Source organism: Salarias fasciatus, chromosome 13 (genome assembly GCF_902148845.1).
Source record: "Salarias fasciatus chromosome 13, fSalaFa1.1, whole genome shotgun sequence".
Classification (NCBI taxonomy): Eukaryota; Metazoa; Chordata; class Actinopteri; order Blenniiformes; family Blenniidae; genus Salarias; species Salarias fasciatus.
Genome location: NC_043757.1, coordinates 11,768,736 through 11,791,602, shown reverse-complemented (window position 1 = coordinate 11,791,602; position 22,867 = coordinate 11,768,736). Strand labels below are relative to the sequence as shown.

General features: G+C 44.6%; 1 protein-coding gene across 2 annotated transcripts in view; it reads right to left on the bottom strand.

Annotated features, from left to right (window-relative positions):
• Positions 1-231: 231 nt before the first annotated feature.
• The window catches only part of LOC115399827 (signal-induced proliferation-associated 1-like protein 2), an 86,765-nt gene continuing 64,129 nt past the window's right edge, over positions 232-22,867 (bottom strand). The window contains exons 12-22 of one of the 2 annotated variants that reach the window (XM_030107407.1): positions 22,417-22,520; positions 21,947-22,035; positions 20,294-20,667; positions 17,297-17,578; positions 16,118-16,171; positions 13,810-13,948; positions 9,118-9,337; positions 6,903-7,034; positions 4,583-4,700; positions 2,610-2,688; positions 232-2,179 (exon numbers count right to left, since the gene is read on the bottom strand). In XM_030107407.1, coding sequence (XP_029963267.1) covers positions 2,033-2,179; positions 2,610-2,688; positions 4,583-4,700; positions 6,903-7,034; positions 9,118-9,337; positions 13,810-13,948; positions 16,118-16,171; positions 17,297-17,578; positions 20,294-20,667; positions 21,947-22,035; positions 22,417-22,520 — 1,738 coding nt within the window. In that variant the 3' untranslated portion in view covers positions 232-2,032. The remainder of the gene's footprint in view (positions 2,180-2,609; positions 2,689-4,582; positions 4,701-6,902; positions 7,035-9,117; positions 9,338-13,809; positions 13,949-16,117; positions 16,172-17,296; positions 17,579-20,293; positions 20,668-21,946; positions 22,036-22,416; positions 22,521-22,867) is intronic. The other variant, XM_030107409.1, reaches the window with a different exon arrangement.

Here is a 22,867-nt window from a genome sequence, read left to right as displayed (position 1 = left end):
ACCACATGATGGGAATGAAATAATCTTCATGAAGTGAGAATGTAAAGAAGTGACTTTTTGATGTTTTCCACAAGCTGTTCAATCACAGAACACACAGGGCTGCTGATGTGTTCAGTAAAAGCTTCATCCTGTAGGGCTTTCATCACTGTACAGGAAAATTCCACACAGGGAAAAGATTTCCAGCTGAATCTATTATTGTCAACAAATAAACACCAGAGAACACAATCGCATATTTTTACAACTACATTTATTAAAAAAACAAAAAACAAAAAGCGACCAACGTCCCACCAGGGATGAGACTGCTTACGGAGAGAGACATTTTTTAAAAGCATTACAAACCAGCAAACTGTTAATCTAGCAGCATCCAAATGTTGGAATCTCCAAAGTCATCATTTATATATTTAAATATATAGTGTTTTTTGCCCTGGCAAGCTACACACTTTACAACATACACAGAGCTTTATCTCTCCTTAGTGCAGAAACAAAACAAAAACAAAACAAAAACAAATACCCTTAATAAAATAAACAACTTTAGGTTAAATAAGCTTAAATAATAGTGTTAAATACAAGACACTTCTGTGGCGGATATGTACAGAAATAAACACATTTGGCATTGTAAGTGTGGTTCACTGGCGCTTGCTCTAATGCTCTAGAAACCACTGCATAAGAACTCGTTTCGCTGTGATAAACTACACACACACGCGCGCACGCACACACAAACACACACACACGCACTCATTCACACATGATTTTATATCAGTGAGCCACAGACAAGGCATGTGTTTATAAAAGAGAAGTAAAAGCAAAAAGAAACAATCCATTTACAACCATGAGTTTTAGGCACAGTCTCTTCCTGTTATATAAATACATGTCAAATACCACTGCGTCTCCACAGGAACTCTTCACGTTTGTGCTAACGTCTTTATCATTTTTTTTTTCTCCTATTTTTTTTTTTAAAAAACACAGTTTTGTAACTACCACGTTGTTATTGCTAGGACATGGGGACAGTGAATGGAAACTACCGACGAATGTGTGTAAGGAAAAGCACCTTCAGACATCAAATTCACTGCCATGTGACCCAACGACACGACACGGAGGAAAAAAAAGAAATGGAATCAATTCAAAAGAAGCATAACAAAACAAAACAAAACAAAAAAAAAACACTTTTGTGACTTTGGGAACCAGAACTTGAGAGAAAGAGAGAGAGAGAGAGAAAAAAAAAACCCTAGAAAAAGGGGGTCTCAGTTGAGCTACATTCATTTCAACCCCCTCCGGCCACATGTGGATTCCTCTTGGTGCAAGCAGACAGTAAGTACCACTTCATTATGTCCAGTACATTCCTCCCCTCCTGCCCTCTTCCCCCCACCTCCCTGCTCTCCCGTGTGTGTGAAGGCCGGTGCAGAAACAGCTGTGTGACAGTGTGTGCAGTATGATACAGTACAGCTGAGTATACAGTACAGTAGACTGACGCGACATACGTAGGTAGATTATATGTTGACTACAGTAAATGAGCTTTACATTCCACTACTGTAAGAAGATCCCCGGGAGACGGGCGGGGCCGTCCGTCTGTCCGTCCGTCCCCCCCACCCCCCATTCTTTGGGTCCGGAGTGACGGGAGGGGGCGGCGGCCTTTCTCAATTCCTCTCCAGCGCCGGAGATGAGCAGGTTTCCCTAGAGTCTCATTTGCCAACATAGAGCGACGGTTAACGTCAAAACACAGGCCTGCACTTCACAGGAGGATCCCCAAACTTCAAGGCCCAGATCAGGGTTTCAAGTCTCTCACACAGGGCAGGACAGTCTCAAAGTACGAGGTTTTGAAAATAAAACAAAAAACTAAACAAAAAAAAAAAAAACTATTTATTTTTAGAAGTCTTGATTACTCCCGGGGTCTGGTAATGGTTTGTTTTATAGCTTGTTTGCCTGCGAATCATCTGGGAGTCTTAAGTAGGAGTTGAGTGCGTGCCCAGGAGGACTGAAGGCCTTCTCTCGCTCTCTCTCTCTCGCTCTCTTTCCGGGTCTCTCTCTTCCTCTCTCAGGGTTTCTTGTCAATAGTGTGAAAGAACCACTCTGTGAACTTCCTGAGCTGAGCCGCCGCCGTCTGGCTCTCCTCCTGCAGACGCATGTTGTCCTGCCTCAGGTGTTGCACCTCCTCTTGCAACATGGCCTTATCCTCTTTCTCCTGTGGACGCACACACGAGCACGCAATCAACGCCGGGGCAACAATAAATCTACACAAAAGACGCTGATGAAAGCCCCCCTCCCTCCAATTACAAGAACATCCGTCTTTTCGTCAGCGCGGCGCAAATAGGGGGGCATTAACATGGCAAAGCAGTCTTTCCCCTTGTGCGGATAAAAGTGCATTTCCTCCCTCCATTTTAAGCACATTAGTTGAGGTGGAGAAAATGCTGGGCCGGGACACAATGAGGAAAGGAAGCAGGATATTGAATTAAGTGGATGAGTTTGTATTACACAGACCTCTGGGCAAGCATTACTCAATTTCTGTTCTTCTGAGCAGTGTGACATGGAGGACACACACTGTTTGCTAGAGTAAAACGTGCAGAGGTGACAGAAAGCTTGCTCTGAGACTCTGGCGGTTCATGCGCGCTCACCTTTCTGAGGTCCTGCTGCAGCTGCCGGAGGATCACCTCCAACTGGTTGACCTTCCCAGTCAGGGTGGAAGGGGAGCTGCTGAGTGGGTTACACAAAAAATAAAGTGTTTATAAGACTAAAGAAAAAAAAAAAGTACTACAGCAAGCAAAGATAAGTTCCTCCTTCTGTGCACATGAATCCCTCAGGACAGCGAGTCAGTCCTGCTGTCATTAAGGTACATTCTCCACAAGAAGGCTGATCTTTTAGTGCATCTCTGCATCCTGAAAAACCATGTTGCTACCATTCAGATAGATTTAAGAATTATATTGAGTCAGCTACCTTTTTAAAACTGGGAGCTCCTTTAAAAGTGCAGAGTGACACAACGAGCTACCCATCACTAACTCCCAGTTACCCCTTCATGTGTAGGATTAGGGTTAGTCAACAAAGTCTTTCAACACATGTCGGACTTCTTTTTGTAAATGTTTGACTGAATGAGTTTGTGTTGGAAAATTTTGACATTTGACATACTGTGCAAACAAATTCATGTGTGGCAGAATTCACTGCACTTGCACTCATTGTCTTGGTGATTTACTGGTGTGAGGATTTGCAGAGCTGCAGATAAGATGGGAATTTTTGCTGGAAAAAAGGAACTAGTTAACTTGTTCACCGAGTTATAATGATGGAGGTCAGCATTGACATTTCAAATTCTGCCCCAAATCAACATCAAATTGGACAGCTACCTTGTTTGAAGTGAAAACAAGTAAAAAAAAAAAAACAAAAAACACCATGTGCAGTTAGTAAATTCATGTCGACATAATATATTCGTTGGATCTACAATAAATGTAAATTGTCCCGCTTTATAAATACACCCGCAGACTCAACCGTTGTTGGATGCTCATAATGTTATGCTAATGATGCTAATCTATTTAAAAAAATACAGAAGATGAATCCTATTAGAAAGCTAAAAATTCCAAACACAACTTCAACTTTTTGTTGTCAAGACTCTTGAGTCCGACAAGCAGAGAGAACATGAACAATCTGAGTCAGTTATGTGAAGTACACACCCTCAAAATAACAAAAAACAACAACAGCGTACTATTGACTTGAACGCTGATTTTAAGGGGTCAATGGCACAAATGTTTTTTTTTTGCCCCATTTTCACAATGTGCCACTAATGCACCTGGCAGCAGCTCATTCAGAGACAATGTGGTCCAGAGCAGGTCCTGGAGGCCAGCGCCCTGCATGCGTTCCATGTCTCTCAACTCCATCTCACCTGAGTGGAACAAGTGGCCCATTATCCGGCTTTGTCAGGAGCTCGATGACGACACAGACATTGAAAACATGCCGGACGGCGGCCCTCAGGAGAGTTGGAAAACTCAGTTTTATGACCATCATGTTTTCATATGCAAAGATATAGTTGGTGGAAGAAATCCCTGTTAGCTGCTGTGAACCCAGTAAAGTGACTTGCATTGCGCTGAATGTGTCTTTATGACGATTGTAAAATGGAACCAAAATGTTACTTGATGCAGTGCTTCATTCACTAACCAGCAAAATGAACTTGGTCAAACTATTCAGCACTACAGGCAGGAGCGAGGAGTATACATGAAAACCTGCTGGTGCCATTTTCATTCTGACTCAATGGATATTCCAGTCCTGCAAGGGAATTTTCTAAACATTATCCATAAGATTAGAAAGGACAAACAATGGAAAACCTTCTGATCATAGCCTGGCCTAAATTTTAGTTGTTTCATTTGTTTGAGGTTGTATAAATCCTCACCATCAGCCATCCTCTGGAGATGGACACTACAGTCCTTATTAGACTTTCATGCAAACCACTTCATCATGTGGAGTAATCCAGAGATTGACAGGCCTGCTGTGCCGAGAAACCGTTGCTAAGCTATAACTGGACAATCACTGGTGCAGATTTATCCCACAGTCAATATTCATTCGCTACCGGAGCATTGGCGCTCGAGAATTTGTTGGTAAAGCCTACTCTGCTCCCAGCGCCGCTCCTTCCGCCTCCGCCACTCGTCTGGTCAGCTCCCTGGAGATCTGCAGAGCCTCGGCGCGCTGCATGTCCGTCATGGTGCAGAAGGACGCCACGCGCTGGTCTGGAGACAGGAGAGGTGACGTAACGGGTCATGATCCGTCGCTCATCGCGGCAGGAAACGTGTGCCTTTGTAAAACGTTTACAAGCAACTAAAATAAAGCAGAACGACACACTGGCATGCATGCACACAGGTGAATTCATTCATGGTTTGTATGAATGAATGGCTCAGGTATAAAAGGCACCGGTGGCGGCTCTCACAAAGGGAGAGATCTATAACCAGACAATGAGGATACAAAGTGGTAAACAGAGCACTTCTAGACTATAACAGATAAAGTCAGTCAGTTCCCTCACCTCTCAGAGGGTCTTGTGACAGCTGTGAGGCTCATAATGGTTCAGATTGCAGGGAGGTGTAAGACACCAGTTATGCTTGTTTTACCATACCAGGCCCTTAAGCCTCGTCAAAGCCCCACCGAAGACCAAAACTTGGCATGTTGCGCTCAGGGAGGGCTCTGTCTTTAAGCATAATGCTCGTTTCTTTACAAACTACTCTTTCTCAAACACTTGGTCTGAGGCTGGAGATATGAGGATCTGCATATTCATAGGAAAGATTAAGGAAACCCTTCCATTAATTTAGCCCCAAATGAAAGCTAATCCACTCCAAGACAAAAGCTGGTCGTGCCCGAAGTCTGTTATTCAGACGAGGCAGGAAAGGGAGACCAGGCCCTCATTTACATATGAATGAACATTTCCCTCATATTCCATGGCTGCATCAGAAAGATTAAAGACTTTGAGAAAAAGCAGCAACGAGTGCAGAAGAGCAGCTTATCATTTTCCTGTGACCTTGTGTCCAGATTTAGTGGACAGACTGCTGAAAAATCAAAGAAAAACAGCTTGCAGTGAAGAGAAAACACAGCAGTCCCTCTGAGTGAACATGTTCGCTCTCTGTTTATTTAGAACCAAAGGAAAAAAACACAACCCGTCGGTGGCAAAGAGAACATTCAGTGATTGCACCAGAAGCCTTTTGTTGTTCAAATTTACCAAAGATAGCTTTTAATTCCATCTGCTTCTACTTCTGAAAGTCAAGAGAGCACAGTCTCATTTGAATGTTTGTGTGTGTCTGTGTGAGTGTGTACTTCAAGCTAATCCAAACTGTCCCTTCGCATTATGAAAATGAGCAGTCTCTGAGGATCCACAGCACCACGGCCATGAATGCTATAAATGCTTTACATCTCAGCCAACCCCTTTCCATCCCTCCCCGTGGCTCTAAACAGAGCTGGTTAAACATACATGGCGCAACGGCAGCCTGGAGCCACATTCTGCTCGGCAACAAGGCACAAGTCTACCCAGAATTTTCTGGGCCAGGAGGGCTGCCGTGACAACCGCCGTGCTGCTGCCAGTCAAACGACAGGCCGCGGGCTGTTCGGCAGGAATATGTATCAAAGACCAAAGTCTGCGGAGAATTCATTAATTATGACAAATGAATGGTCACATGCTACATTGCCTGCTCACTGGTCCGGGGTCATGTGGAGTTCAAGTGGAAAAAAAAAAAAAAAAGGCATGCTTTTTGCATTTTTGTAATAGATGGGAGGCACACTGGCATGAGAGTGGTCGAAAAAACATTTAAATCAGAGAAATAATGAACGAATGATAATGCCGACCATGGTATGGCTGAGATATGCTGACGCTAGTCACCCAAAGAGCAGAGTGAAATAACAACTTTCAAGGTTTGAGTCATGGTATCCCACAGGACACAGATATGTCCTCAGAAATCCACAGGAAGGCCTAATCTATCCAGATTGAATGTCACCACAACCCACAAATGTACTCTGAGGACAAAAAAAGACCAAAAGAAGAACCTAAAGCACCCCAAACCACAAACCCCACAACCCAGTCGTGTAAGCTGCCGTGGTGAAACGTTTTTCCTCGGCGGCTTTACGGTGTGAAAATTGGCTCAATGTCTGTGCTGAGAAATCTGTCAGTCTCCTGCATGTAACAGTACTCGATAGGAATCACAATAGGAGCTCAGAACAGAGGTGCAAAGAGAAGAATTCCCAGAAGCCTTCTTCCTCCAACACTTAAGGATAGACCAGGAGAAACACAAACACACAGCTCACACAAACCTACACATGCAAGCCAGCCAGCACTTGCAAGATCTACTGACGTACAACCACACACGCGATAAGCAGCCAGGAGGGGACGGGTAGTAAAGAGGGAGGGAGGGTGGGTTACACGAGGTGCCAGCAGCTTCAGCCAGGCTGGTTACCTTCGAACGCTCGTGCCGCATCGACCAGGTGACACCAGTCCAGGCCCGAGGCAGTGTCTGGGAGGGGCATGAGGCCCGGGTCGCTGAACTTGGACCTGTCCGCCAAGGAACCGTCAGAGAACCAAAACTCATCTGCAGAGACAGGCACGCACGCCGATCAGTGTCTGGGCCTGGCCTCAGTTTAGGGGCAATGTTTGAGTCACCCATCAGTTTGAATCGGCCAAAAGGGGGCTGGAGAAGGAAAACAGCTGCATCGAGGGATGAAGGCAGAACTTTGATCCTAATTGCTGGTAAAGTTATTTGTCAAATTGAAACTAATGGATGTGACTTCCAACTACACCTCTAGTTGTTCCATTTCATGACTTGTCAAGTCTTTAATCTCACTTTTAACCCTAAAAAACTGAAATATCATGCAATTTACAAAATACATGTCTAGGTTATTAAATTATATAAAATACTTGTGAAACAGCTGATAGTTTATGACCTATCTTTGACAGTATATGTAGATCACAGCTGATCTTCTCAAGCTGACACATTACAAATTAAGTCCAAGCTAATATTGCTACGTGTTACATGAGTTTGCAGCTAAATTATTCATTCCGTGCTTTGGCATACTGGATTATTACAGCTTGGAAACTCTTGAGCCAAGGAATTTGTGCGCTTTTCATGTTATTGCTCAAACAGACTTCCTGAGAAATGATCTGAAGCCAGACACGAACTCAATATTTTTAGTGTATAACACTGACTGGATAAAAAGATAAAGATCACGAGCATTCTGTAGAACCCTGTCTATCTCCCGCTGGTGATTTCCTGCAGTAGATAAAAATATTTCCTGAAGATGGCTGTTTCTGTCATGGGGCAGATTTGATCCTAATCATTATTGTTATTGTGTGAATTTTTCTAATAAGTTTTATACATTCACAACAATCTAGTTTGTGTTTGCGTCCCAAGGTGAAGGGACAGGTTTAAAAATAATGATAACACCATTGCGAGAGCCCATGATTTACACTCCCAGTTGTCCTTTCTCTATATTCTTAGGTCTATTAGCTGTCAAGAAGCTCCAAGTCTCCTTGAGATGCCTCCATCTGACAAATCCACCAGCAGGTTGCAAACAATCACACTTTGCAAGGAAAAGTTTTGTATCTTTGTGACAGCAGGATGGGCTCCAGTCACGTTAAGCTGCGTTTTGTACGTGGCACTCGCAAGGCGCACGTCTGAGAGGCGATAAATGACTTGTCTAAGCGAATGTCTTCATGTTTCAATCAATATCTTCTTTCCCTCCCCCCTGTGCGTGCCACCCCTCCTCCCTCTCAGCCCCTGAAAGACGGCGAACGCAATAAACAAGCTCCCATTCTGCAGAGAGGCATTTAGAAAGGCATGAGAGGAGAAGTAGAGAAGAGACGGAAAGAGAGCTTGAGGTGGTGCCGACACTCTCCTTTCAATTTACCCAGTGTCTTGGAGCTTGAGTGATTCACTGTTTACCAAATTGGGCTTTTTCAGTGAGGAAAAGAGAGAGCCAGTGTTCTCAACTATCCTTCAAAACAATCAGGAATCCATCAGGTTGACAGCCAGAGGAGGCTAAAGAGAAAAACATCTTTCCAAAAGCCATTTTCTATCTAATGACGGCAGCAGGAGACAGGTGAGGAGCTGTATGGAAATGAGGCTGGAAGGACAGGGAGGGGAGGCAGGCAAAAACTGATGAGTGAATGAAACATTATGTATGACAGACAATGTGGCACTTCGGATGGAAAAAAAAAACGGCGCGTTAATGTCAAAGATCTTCAAGACTTCCAGCAGTGCGTGCAGGACACATTTCACCTCTCATCACTAATGCGCACTCAGTGGATGCTGGGAAGACGGTCGAGTGGGGAATACCAGCCAACAGTGACAGGTGTCTGCTTAATGCAGACGGAGAAGCAGGTCCCTCGCATGAGGCACGCAGCCTCACCCGTTTCCAATTAGTTGGCTATATTAAGCAGCGTTGTTGGAGTGTGCACCAGTTGCGCTAATGATATTGGTAAGACAGGAGTGGCTCTTCAAACAAGTGTCTTATCCTGGCTCCTGTCTGGTGCCAGAAAAGAGGAATGATAATCCAGAAGCAACACGCTTAGAAAATATGCATTAGCTGTCTGTCTCAACTCGGCATTTTGAGAAGATGGTTTGAAGATCTGTTTGTTTTCTTTCAAGCAGCTGGGAGCTTTGCGTGGGTACTCACTCCGCAGGTTGGACGCGCCCTGATTGTGGACCATGCGAGGAGGCAGCGTGCTGTGGTAAGGTGGAGTGGTGCTGAACAGGATGTCGTTGGGCATGGCTTGGTCCAGCATGGAGCTGTGCGAGCTGGCGTACGACGAGCCTTTGCGGTTACTGCACACGCTCTCGTCGGACAGGGTTCGATAGAGGGAGCGTCTCGGCGACAGACTGCCCACCGCCGACACCTGGAAGGAGGGAAAAACGATTTGTCAGCAGACAGTCACAACGGGGACAACATCAGCAGACAGATGATCTTCGGCTTCCTGCCCGAAAGCCCCCCGGATGCACCTCTGCTGCGCTTTGCCTTTCCTCCGCACAGCAAGTTTACACAATTGGGCAGCTGGGTGGGTGAGCGAGAAACATCAGAGAGCGGTGTCGGGAATCAATTACAGTCTGCGCTCGCAGGAAAATGCAGATGGATTGAGCACAGCTGGAGAGCGTCTGGCAGAGTGGGGATATAAGAGGGAACAAGGCTCATGAAGGTGGTGACAGAGGCCACTGCGCCGCGGCGGCACATCGTCACTGAGCCTGATGTGAAAACAAGAGAGCGAAGATGCTGGACGTCCTGGACAACCTCGCCACACTGACTTCTCTGTGCGTTTGTTCCCAAGTAAAGCAGATTTCTCTAGATCTATCCACTCAGAGGAACAACAACAGAGTCATGTTGTCATATGCTGAAGGAGATAATGAAGCCTTTCACCGTGATGCTGAACTACATTTAATAAAACCAGAAGCATCAGATGAACTATAATAATGGACATGCAATTCGACTCCTTCGCCAACCACCAGAGATAACATTAATTTCACCCCAGAGTCGTATAATAACAGCAGCAAAGATGTCCGATGCACAGTAGGGATGTTTTCTTTGGAACAAAGAGATTAAAAGATCTAATAAGAAATGAGTTTTATTATATTAAGATTGATTACCTTTCGGAAAGCAGGGAAGTGATATTTATTACTTGAAAACTATTTGGGCTTTTTCAAGGTTTTTGCTGGTTTTTCATTTCAATTTCAGTAATAACGCGGGCTATTCAATGATTACTTTATAATATACGTATATTTTGTTAATATTTTATTTGAGAGGAGTTTCTGACCACTAGATTGGCTCCATATAAGTCTCTTTTGCTTTGCAAGGAAAATATTTGGGCCGACTCTTATGATGCCCAAAGAGCAGATCCAATGACAAAATCCAACACTTTTGAAACATTTAAAAACTACAACTCTAACTTTGGTTATTTAAAACACGTCATGCATATTTTTCTGATATCTTATTATCTTATTTAGTGAAGCGTCACGTATTTGGAAGCACAATATCAATTCCGGGAACAATAACTATATTTCATGTATGCAATTCTATATTCTATGCTTCCTTAAAAGGTTTTCCCAACATTTGTTTATTATGATTCCACCAAATTTTAATAAATCATTCCCGTGTAAGAACAAATGTGAATTGTAAATTTGAACAACCAACAAATGACAACAGTGACATTATGGTGACCTTTAAAAAACAAAATCTACATGTATGCCTGCAGCTATAACTGATACCGTAATATAATTTAAAAGAAGAAAACATTTTTCTATCAAATATCTGAAAAAGAGAATCATTAAGACACAGCAACCATATAAAATACAGAGAAATGGTCAGTAGTCACACCGGCTGGTGAATTCACTTTAAGCATATAAAGGTTTTTAGATGCTGAATCAAATGAAAGCGGTTCAAGAAGAGAACAAGGTCAGGATGAATCATCACAAAAAGCTTTGCGGGGCTTGAAGAGCAGCCTGATCCTGGAGGGGGGACGTCCTCTGTGCGCAGTGAGCCGTTACACAATATATCACTGCAGAGACACCAGTGTTTCATTAATGTGGGTGAAGTTTTGACAGAAGATCTCTAGTTTAAACACAAAAAGCCACAATGACCAACCCCATCCATCACTGTCGCGTTGAGCTTGCATAGATGCAGCCGGAGTGACATAAAAAGTAGCCACAAATGATATGCGGGGCAGTTGGCCAGATGAGCTGAAGTCTGCCGCTGGCTTCGCAGCTGCAACCAACACTGCAGCGGTCTCCCCGCAGGCCAACACCCAGCCATCTCCATTTCAAAGACACATCCTCCACAAATCCCAGAGTGAGAATTTAACAAACATCTAGTCTGTCTTTAAAGTGGAGAGATATACTGGAATTCAAAGCAGCAAACACGTACAGCCTTCACAGAGCATCTCAGAGGCTTCGGCTTAACAAGGTTGTCTCTTATTGCAAGTTTTCCCACCCAACTTTACAAGATTAGACCCCATAAGGTTTTCGCTCATCAAAACAACTTTGAACGGGATTTGCTGCTCTCTCATATAAAGCGAAAATAGCGCGGGTTTAAAGCCCCAGTAAATGGAGTCACGGCAAATGAAACCATCTCCAAACAGGTTTTAATGTTTTTTCAGAGAGCCATCTATTTATTCCATCTACGGCATCAAACCGGGCTCTCGGCACACATCCTGGCGCCGGTTAACTGAACCTGCTGTGCACATTACGCAGAAAATACGGCGTTATTAAAACCTGCAAGATTATCAGCGTTTCTAGCGTGTCTAAATCCACCTCGGCTGGCAGCAGCCACAGCCTGAGTTGTGCCATGAGCTCTTTGAATTCTTTTGTAGAGCGGTGCGGCTGAGGCAGCGGTGACACATCCACCCTCTTTTCTCCTGATTCTCCTGACTTCTTTCCCCCCGCTGCCCGTGCAGGAACAAAGCCAACAAGCGGCGTTGGAACCCGCTGAAGTGCCACTTGGGAGGATGTGTCGGACAACCACCTATTCAAAGCGTTATTTTTTTTCTTTCCTTCTCCACAGGAGGTTCAAAACGAGGAACACTGTGGGAGAATAAGCTGTGAACTGCCTTTCCTTGACGTCAACCACACAATAGCCCGTCTGCCTGTGGAAGGGCGTCCTGGCGGACGCCGGCGGGGTAAATCTTTCCGCACCTGCTCAGCGATTGCACAGAAGAAAAAAAAAAAAAGAAAAAAAAAAAGGCATCGGGTGACCGGAAGTGACACACATGTAAACCTGTACTGTACACACTGTTCAATCACTCAGTGGATTAACAAGTCAGGCCATATGAAGCGAGTTAGGAATAAAGTGAAGGTGGTTTCAGCACTGTCATTAGTGTAATTTGATTCTATTGTTTGCCAGCTGATGATTGAAAACATGCAGTTCCAGCAAAGCTGCTTTCAGAAAAGTAGAGCAAGCGTTTATTGGAATCATGTGTGTATTACTGCAGCGTCTGGCTCTGTGCCCTCAGTGATGCATCTCCCTCCCAGATCTGCTTCTTGATGCACCTGCTTTCTGCTGGAGGGATGTAGTGTAAAGACTGCATTAACAAACGTTCCTTCATAAATGCATTTCCATTAGAGTTAATAATTTTGAGCTGAGTAATGGATTAAGTTTTGTTGTGTGTGCGTTTCTGTGCGGCTCTTTTTACTGACATGCACTGTGCATCTCGCTGCGTTTTCACGCAGCAGGTATCTCCTTAATTTAAGCCACTATTTCATATGAAATTTATTAACATTATAAATGGACAAACTTTAAAGATATATTTGTTTGGAGCCAAAGCATAACAAACAGGCTCAGTTTCACAAGGTTAACTTTATTCTTTTTCCACCACAGGAAAAGTTTAGTGACTTTAGCCACCTTCATAGTTTTGAAACTTTTTGAGGATATTCACCAAAAATACACCTCAATACTGAAGTTACATCACCTAACTGTACTCTGACAGATGACGACATGTTCTGAAGACTTGCACAAAACCGTCTGACCTTTCTCATCAAGGAAACGACGTCAGAGGCCATAGCTGCTCGGAGCTATTCATCTGAGGGACGAGGCCTGCCTGTGCCAGAGGATATTCCTGCCTTCTCTAGGGAGCTGAAGTGCATTTGTATTAGAATTGAGTAGCATCCAAATATAACCCATTTGTCCATTTCTCCAGGGTCTCTTCCTGGTAGATAATGGATGGGGGTTGGTGCGGTAAACTCAAGATGCAATTAATAGAGTCTCTGGGACTCAGGAACATCAAACATCAATGCGCGCACTGCGACTTCCTGCCTTTAATCCATGACATCCTGACTGAGCAAACTCAGGCCCCTTCATAAATTAAATTAACCAAACACTGTGCCAGTCATCGCAGACTGAAAGACTCTCGTGTCGGGATGGAGGAGTCCTACCAGCCGTGGCAGCAGTGCCAGCTGATCGACAGCAGATGTTTGTCTTGCTTTCCCAGCAAGCGGTTATCTGCTCTGGTTTTTCCCCAGCAGGAGAAAAGCACGAGCAGAAAGCCTCAGATTTTGCAGCTGAATCTGAGGATGCCCTTTCAGTTACAATTTTTGGTCATTTATTTACAGTTTTAACGAGTTAGATTTTTCTGTGAGGCTGGTTTCCCTCTGAATGAACTGGATGTAGACTGGCGATTAATAGTAAGACTACTTCTATTTCAGAATATTTCATATGGAAACAAAGTAGAACAAATCCTAATGTTTTTATTGTGTGATTACAACAATCTCATGAGAAAAATTTCAGACTATCAGGGGGAATTGACTTGTGAGATCATAGAATTCTCAGACAAACATTGTGTGGTAAAAATAAACAAATCCATCAGTTAGTCATCCAAAATGCCCTCACCTTCCGATTCCTGTCTTCTCCCAGCGGGCTGTCAGGCAGCATCATTTTAACGTATTCTTCTTTGGAAAGTCTCGGCAGCGATTTCCCGTCCCGCTCAGCAGCCTGAAGCCTGCAGGCAGCCTCATGTGCGTACAGCTGCCTGTAGACAACACAGAGGGCAAAGGACGCACAGTTCATCACAAGGGGTCACAGAAACTCTCGGGCGAGCGAGGCCGTCAGACCGTTCGGGTTCAGAGGCAGCCCCGGCTACTTGGGACAAACGTGGCGGTATCACAAAAAGGGTTCGGGTGGAGGATTTTGTCTTCACGTTCTAACATCGGGTGCCTCCACACTTCATGCGAGTCAGGTGAATGTGGGGTAACAGGGATAGAAAAGGAGCGAGGACGGGGAATTATTTCAAGTGCCATCCTGTCCCATATCGCCGTGCCAACACAGCGATTAAAGGGAGTGCACAGGATGCAGCCAAGCACGGTGAGACGCAGAAAGGAAAAGAAAAACAAGGGAATTTGGAGAGAAACAACATCCACGCACGAGTGTTAACCACAGACGCTGGAGGAGTGTTCACACACAACAGAAGGAGACACGAGAGTCGTTAGACGGGGCTGGAGAAGGACTCACAAGAGGTGACATGTTTTGTTGGCAGAGGTTGTCAGAGGTGGTTTTGTCTGAGCACATTTAAATGATTTTGAGGGTGTCGAGTTTTTCCAGTAGGGAAGGCAAAAAAGGGCGCCGAGGATGTGACCGACCTGGCTGGTGAAGTCATGTGGCTGCGAGACCTCTGCTTTAAAGTGAGCAGCCCGAGCGTGACACACTGAGTGCTGCTGGCAGGGTGTGAGACGGCCACGGGGAGATTCGCCGGATGATTAGATGATGGGACAGCATGGCTGCGATGGTTACCTAGAGACACTATGGCTCGGAGTTGCTCTGTTTTAAGCTTCGGGCGCCATGGCAACCAAGCCCCCGACACACAGACAGATATTGAAAATGTGTGATTGCCAGCTGCCATCCTGCCCAATTTAAGACATCTTAAATTTACAAGCAGTTGCTCCGTTTTCAAAAGAAAATCCGAGCATCTCGCTGGGCTCTGTTCGCTGAAGGCTTCGTTCTAAAACTGTAGGGAAATGTCGTTTCTGTCTCGACTTCATGCTTGTCCAATTTTCTCTTACATGATCGATTCATAATTGCAGGAAGATTGGAGCAACATTAATGCCCTGACCTTTCCAGGTAAAGTTTGCTGTAATGTGCAGCAGTGATATTATGCGTAATGCGTATTAAAATGTGTCCTTGTGCAGCAGGTTTCAAGCATAGGTGTGAAAGAAAAAGTTATGTTTTCATCTCCCCATTTTTAATATCAAGCTGGCCAGAAGATTGGGGGGAGAAAAGTAATGTTTTCCGACTCGGCTGAGGCTGGAAGAGTTGCGGCATCCAAAAGGGGAAACAATAAAAAATTGATGGAAATAGATTTTCTCCTTTGATGCTTCGCGATGTAGCAATACCTTCTGCTTCTTCTACTGGAAACCCACAATAGATGCGATAGTGCATATAACCACAGCAGTAATGGTCTGGTGCCTTGCATGTTTCTCCACTCTGCCACTATTCGTCAAGATAAAAACACCACAGGGTACATGTTTGCAGAAGATCTTGGGCAGAACGAATCGGGAACAGTGTGAAATGGTGTGTTACCAACTGATGAGAAGTCTTGACTTGAACAGTCAGTATTAATCAAATGATACAAACATTTTGATTTGTTATTTTCTCATTGTTCTTAAAATACCTTTTCTCTGTACAGCCATATTCAGTTCTCATGAAACTACTTTCGGTCCAGTGTCATTCCTGAATGTTTTTCTTTTCTCCTTGCTGATGTTTTATAGCCTTATTTCACTGCATGATGTCTCCACTTACCTCAACCCGACAGAGCTGAATCAGCTTAAAATAGGCTCCCTGTCAGTTTAACTCATTTTCATCAATCCGAGTTCTCTACAGGACTCTTACAAGATGTTTCAGAGAGGCATGGCTTGCATAACCGAGACTTATATAAGAGTGCGCAGGTATAGGTATCGTGCTGGAGTGATGCTTCCTGGGCAAATGTGTGTGAAGTACAGCACGCGGCAGTAGGTTTCTATAAACTGCAGCTACTGATGCACAACTAGCTGCCCTTCAATTATAGCATGTACCCCATGGCAGGACGAGCGAAAGGCCCGCCGTGAGAGAGGAGCGGGGTAAAGGTCTGGGGCACAGGGGGGCAGGGTGGCGTGGTGTGTGGAGGGAAGCAGGCTGGGTCAGATCAGGGTGGACTTCAACTGTATACCTTGAACGCTCAGACAGGATTTTGAGAAGAAAGGCTAACAAGCTCTCCGCTCCGCTGGAACAGGAAGCAGAAGCCGGAGACAAAACAACAACAACAAAAAAAAAAAAGGCCGAGGGTTAGAGGCAGTGTTACACATCTTGCATTACATACAGTGTGAGCAAACGAGGAAACTTTTGGGAAAGGGGGGAAAAGAAACTTCATTATGTTGGAACAATATCTGTGAGTATTATTAGGCCATTTATCATGAGGCACTGTTATGTAAGATGAAATAAAACGGCAGGAATATATATAAACAAACAATAGGGAGGGTAAGTGGATTACGGAGCTTTTTCATAAGTCGGCAGAAGATGACTTCAGTGCATGCGATCAATCACACAGCTGTAAGCAGCGAATCTCACAGCCTGAATGAAATTACTTGAGAGACAGGGCGGGGAGTGTCTTCCAGGGCAAATCTCACATTTACTCCTTCAAAACAGACCCAGAGCTCGAAACAAAAACCTCACTGCAGTCACACCATCAGATCTGTTTGAATTTCACTGTCAGAATGTTATTTTTTTTTCTTTCTTCAACACTGAATTGAATCATCAGACGGATACAGTGGGTCGTTGATGCTCATATAAAGTCTACAGAGACTACAAGCTCTCAACATAGTTGAAGAGCAGCGTTCATTCCTCATCTATATTTCCACAGACGAACGTGTGGCTGCTGTCCTTGGGCTGCATTTGTGGCAGCAGTGTGCGGATCGTTGCGTGGCTCCCAGCAGAGATGCTGATCTGGTGGAGTCTCAGGCTGAAAGTCCACAGGGACTCCGCTTCACAACAACGATCAATAACCACAAGTGACATGTGCCAAGTGTATTATGTCCGCGGCTTCATTGAGCTTATTTATTTTGTGGCTGTCGGCTTCAATCAAGGCCAGTTTATGCACTCTGGGTGGGCTGATTGGTGGGACAACAATAGGTCTTGGAGAAAAGAGCTCTGCAGCTAGAGAAATAGTGCTGACAGGAGCACGATTAAAAAGTGTGTCACGGAGCTTTGCATGAGAGCGAGTGTTGAGCTAACTGAGCCATGTGAATGGGATCAAAACTAGGAACTTTTTCCAGTTTTTCTGTGGTGTTGGGGACTTTTGTTGATGTCTCATATGTGGTCTGTCGACTTTTCTTCTCTCACACACACTCACCCACACTCTGAAATGCTAGGAGGTCCCTCAGTGCTTTGGGCATCATCATCACCATCATCATCACCATCATCATCATCAGCCGTCTTCGTGCCCATTGGGAGTTTGCAACTGGACTGTGTGCGTGTCTGTCCGCAGGCCTCTGAGCTGGGCCCAGGCTCGGGTTCCGGCTCCGGACCCGGCCCCGAGCTGCTGGTCTGAGGGATGGTGTACACCTTGGAGGAGTCAGCTGACATACAGTACCTGGCACCGCGGGCCAGGGGACTGCCAGAGTGATGTGAGCCACTGATCAAACAGCAAAACATAAAGCATAACGTAACTCAAAGGTGACCACAAAATGAATGAATTCAATGAAACAACAGAAAAACACAAACAGGTAAATCATAAAACAAGCAAAATCAAGCATTTTTAAAACAATGAAAGATATGAGAGCAGATGCTGGCAGCACGGGTTGAGGAAAAATGAGTTTTTTAAAATGTAAATGTGCTTAGAACTTCATTTTCTTTGACGGAATGACTTGCTGGGTTCTCCTGCTAGCTCGCTTCAGGAGATGACTCAGTTCCAGTCTATCATGTGACTACTTCTGCTGAACTTTGACCTTTCAGTATCTAGTCAAATATCAACTGACAAACCGCATTAAAGGGTCACTGCATTCAAATTTCAGAGAGGCGCTTTCTTTACGACTCAGTGCTACACTGTAAAAAATAAAAAGAAAAGAAAAAACACGCTGCACTGACTCGAAGCAAAACAATGATGCGTTGGTTTTTACTGTCGCTGTATCGCTGTATCGCTCAGAAAGACACAGGATCCAGAACATTTCAGACTTAGAGCAATTCTGTCTCCTGCTTTCATCATGCCAGTGTGGCTTCAGTACTTAAATGACCAAACTTTTTAAACTATCTAACATAATTGTAGAATCAAACACAAATGGATATTGTTAATAGTGAGTGTACAGTAAAAATTAACATTATCTAATGCTGACATTAAGGAAACGTTCCCCTTGTTTGAATATTTCCCACATTATTTAAATACAACTGACCATGATACTTCACACTTTTTTGTTTGAACTACTTTAGGAAAATGAACTGATTGAGCGCAAACCTGAAATCCTTTTCTACAGTGTATGGACAGGCTCGAGATGTCTATCGCCTTGACTTCTGCTGATTTATGGTACGTATAAACCGTAAAGTAAGTGCATGCCACAAGGTACAAGGGGAACTGTTTCTAATTTTGTTATCAGGGTGAACTGACCTTTAAAGTTATGATCAAGCGATCAAAGGAATGCCTGAAGCCGGGTAAAAGGAGACGTATATTTCTACAATTATTTTTGACAGTTTGAAGAAAAAAAAAAAACGCAAAAGCTCAATGCCAGCTTGAAAGTATTAGAGAGCTGATTTAAAAAGGATTTTTTGAATATTTTCCTATGTGTGATATTTATTTCTGCTTGGTGAAAATACTCAGTACTCAGTTCGAATAATGAGTAAAATGAATGAAGCGTTGGACCCTGATGTGAAAAGGAACCATGCATCACATGGACACTCCGGCCTGTTTCTTCTTACATCTTCTTTTCGGTTGGAAGAAGACCCCCCGGAACTCACATCTGTAGCTTTGCATCATTTATCTCATCAGTGTGGATGGAACATTTAAGATTCATGTCTTGACTTGTGTCTGGTTCCTATTAACGGTTTCTGATTTGGGCAAAGTGATCATAAAGATGTCTGATTTTGCTCCTGCTGTCTTGTTTGCCTGGAAACTTTCAGCAAATGTACAACATTCTCCTGAAACACCCTGGGACATCAGCCCTGGCTCCAGCTGAAGGTACTCTTGCTTCCATATTCATGACCATCTGGGCCACGCCCTGCAGAACGCGCTCCTGCTGCTTGGCTGTTCGCTCCGATGACACTCTGGTGTCAAAGACCATTACCGGAAAGGTGGGAAACGTCGGAGCAGTCAAGGTGACGGCATGGGCTCGTCTCCTCGTTTCTGACTGATAACCTGAAGTGGACAGTTGTGGCGCCTCCCCTGCAGGTCAATGATCTGAACAGATTGTGGTAACATAATCCTGCGCGACGTAAACAAATAGATACTCATTTTATTCCATGAAGACAGACTGTGAGTGGCTGCAGGGCCAATTCTCTTTGACACCCTTTCTCTCTCCCAGATGGGCCCCAGTCTGGTGAGGAAGACTTGGACGGCAGTGTGACGAAGCCCCCCCGTGTCTCTCCAGTCTGACGGCAGCCCCACCCACCGGCTCCAACGCAGCTGGATAGGCCGGGCTGCAGGTCAGCAGTGAGGAAAGACGACGGGGTGAAAAGGTCAGCCAGCAGCCACTGACCTTTCTTTTGTGTCTGTTTGTTTGTCTGTTTAATGAGATAGCTTTGAGGCCGAAAACTCTGCCAGTGATCGAGTGTGAATGTACACCCTCATCTTTGAATACAGCGGATTTTGCTGTGAGCTATGAAAAAGGGTGTGAATTACCTCAGCAGGCAAATCATTGACCCATCAAGATGGAACAAAGCCTGGACTGGCCGACAGACAAATAAAGCTCGCCAGTCAGCCGTCACGCTGGTCTCAGAATAAAGCCTAATCTAAATCAGTTGGTAAACCTCTACAACAGTTTCATTGCACCTCAAAAACAGAATCTTCAAGTCCGTGAGACTTTGCTGAAACGATAAATACTGTTTTAACCAAAAACTCCCTCATTTTGATGGTGGATGTGATGAGAAGTAAGCTTCTAATTTAATCATCCAAAACTCCAGAAGTGATCATTTTGTTTGAGATGTGATGACTTTAAAAGCAACAACCTATGATTTCTACACCCGTAGTAACAAATCCAAGCAACTTAAGCCTTTTCTTTCACTTTAGTGGGCTACAGAATGTATCCTGACACAATGTCTTTTTTTTTTTAACTCCAACCAACAAAGAGATTAAAGCTGCAACAACTGAAAAGAGTCATTCAGAGAGAAAGAATATAATCCACAAATGGTGTTCGTACTGTACCTGGAGTGTGACGAGATCTCACTCAGGTCTCCGATGCTGCCCTCTGTCACATGACTGGACATAATGGCAGAAGCATATCCTTGTGGTATGTACAGTTTCCCATGATCCTCCTCGGATGCACCATCCTCATGGTGCTCCGACACCCACGGGTGTCCCTGCTCCCCCGCCCTGCCCTGCAGAAGCACCCGGGCCCCTGGAGCCACGCAGGGATTAGTGTCTATGCCGCTGTCTGTGGACGCCCCTTTGATGTACGTGAGGCCCAGCATCTCCGGGTCCATCAAGTCTCCAGAGCCAAAGTGCTTATCGTCGCTGTTGCTGGAGGCGTTGCTTGAAAGAGTGTTGCTACTTGAGTGGCTTGAGTTTTTATCACCCGTCTGGCATGGAGGAAGAGAGAAGGAGAGAGGGAGACGGGGGAGAGCAAGAGGGGGGTGAAGGATAAAGAAATACCCGGTAAATCAAACGAGGTCAAACAGCAGCTGCAAATAATTCTTACGGTTGTTTTAACATGCTTGGCGTACCAGACGGGGAGGGGTTTACCCATCAGGCTGCATCACATGTTCATGTGTCCCTGACTGAGGCGACAGCTTGTTTTCCCGAGGCCCATTATTCTGTCAGCTAGTTGACAGTAATAAGTACAGGAAAATACACAAAGAATTCGCTGCACGTGACATATTTTGCTACTTATATGAGAATCCGACATAATATGACTTCTAAAAGGGTTCAAAGGGGATGAGCTGGAATTTCATCATCTATTTTGCCGAGCTTGAATCAGACAGACATGCTGGTTGCTGAGCTCAAAAAAAGAAAAAAGACAAGTCAAGGTCGGGTCAACTTGACCTCAGTGTATCTACAATGTGCATTAGCAGCACAACAAATCAATTTATTGAAAAGGAAAAAAAAACAAACGCTCTATTAAAGAGTGTCAACAGTGTGCCTGATTTGAGAATATGAATTGGAAATTAAAAGGGACTGACCTGCTGCACTTCAATACCATATGCTTAATAATGTTAAATAATGTAAGCATCTTAAATCACATCACATGAAAATCAAACTCTGCATTAGGGACATATGGTGCCAGGAGAAAGGTTTAAGTTTTTATCCACTGGCCTGGATTAGTGCTGAAAACACTGACAGAAGTTGGGAGGCGTATCTTCAGGCCTCCAGCTTCAAAAAAAAAAAAAAAAAAAAAGAACATAAAAAGAGTGTTTTTCGGTCCCAAAAAAGGTAAATGAGAGAGAGTGAGGGAGGAAAAAGGAGAACTGAGAGGCTGCAGCTCCTAATATATTCAACCTTCTAGGAAAATGTGTCCTAGAAAAGTGTGAGACAACCAGAAACGGTGATGAGATGAGACGCCGGTTAGCATGCTGATGAGGGGAAAGTGATAACTGCAAAGAGTGTCTAGAGGGGAAACATGAACATCCCAGCAGAACGGCCCAATTCAACGGCTGATTGCAGCAAAGTCCAAAACAAGGGCAATCTGACCCCAGCACCATTTGAAATGCCAATGTGGGGTAAAGCAAGTCTGACAGTGCAGGGCTGGATACACAGCAGAAACACTTTACTGCACACAGCCTGCATCAAACTTTAAACATTCAGCATTTTTTGGAAAAAAAAAGTTGTTTTGAGTGAAATTGGAGCAGCTGATGTATTTACCCTAGACAGCTTGTTAGGCGAGTCTTTTCCTCCTTCCCGTTGCTTCAGAGGGTTCAGGATCTTGGTGGAGGGGATGTGCCATTTGGCCTCTGTGGAGCCATAAAGGAAAAGCGGAGTGTAAAGAAGCAGCAGCAGCAGCAGAGGAAGCAGAGTAAACAGCCTGCTTCATCACGTGCCTGTTAAAACATCGGGCAGCTTCACACTTACTACCAGAGGGCCAAATTGTGACAAAGCGCCTCTACCACAGAAGAACTGCTTGCCTCTAAATTGAAATAACCAAATCCACATGCATTCATTTAGGTATCGTACACTTTAAATGTGGTTCAAATGACCTTCCTTCACCTGGAAAACTAATCACTGCTTCATAGTGATTGCCTCATGCAAAAAATGGGGAGCTGAAAGCAGCCTATGAACAGCAAGATGCCGATATCTGCAGGGGACAGTGGATACCCCTGATTCACCACACTGACCAGCAGACCGGGTCCTCTCCAGCGTGGGCTCTCTCTCCCGGTGGATCTCTCCGTCTCCTCCCTGCATGTCCCCCACCCGCTCATGGAGAATAGGAGACGGACAACTGGAGGATAAAAACAGGAGCAAAATGGCCAATGGTAAATGATCGTCTGTCTATAGACCGTGTTCCGTATTCCAGCCGGTGAAAAGGCTTCAATAGATTCACCACAGATGTACAGCAATTAGCTCAAGATCATCTGAGGTCAAATCACTTGAGCTTACAAAAGAATAAAGGCGCTGGCAGCCAACACTGACAAGAGACCTTCTTTTATTCGGTTCGACCTGCCATGCACTCTCTCGCTCTCCAAAAAGGCAACAGAGCAGCAAATGCTTTTTCAATGCAGGTCCTAATTAAGCCTTAAAGAGCGGATAAAGACTGCAGCAGGTGAGCAGAAGCCACAGCGGTGCGTG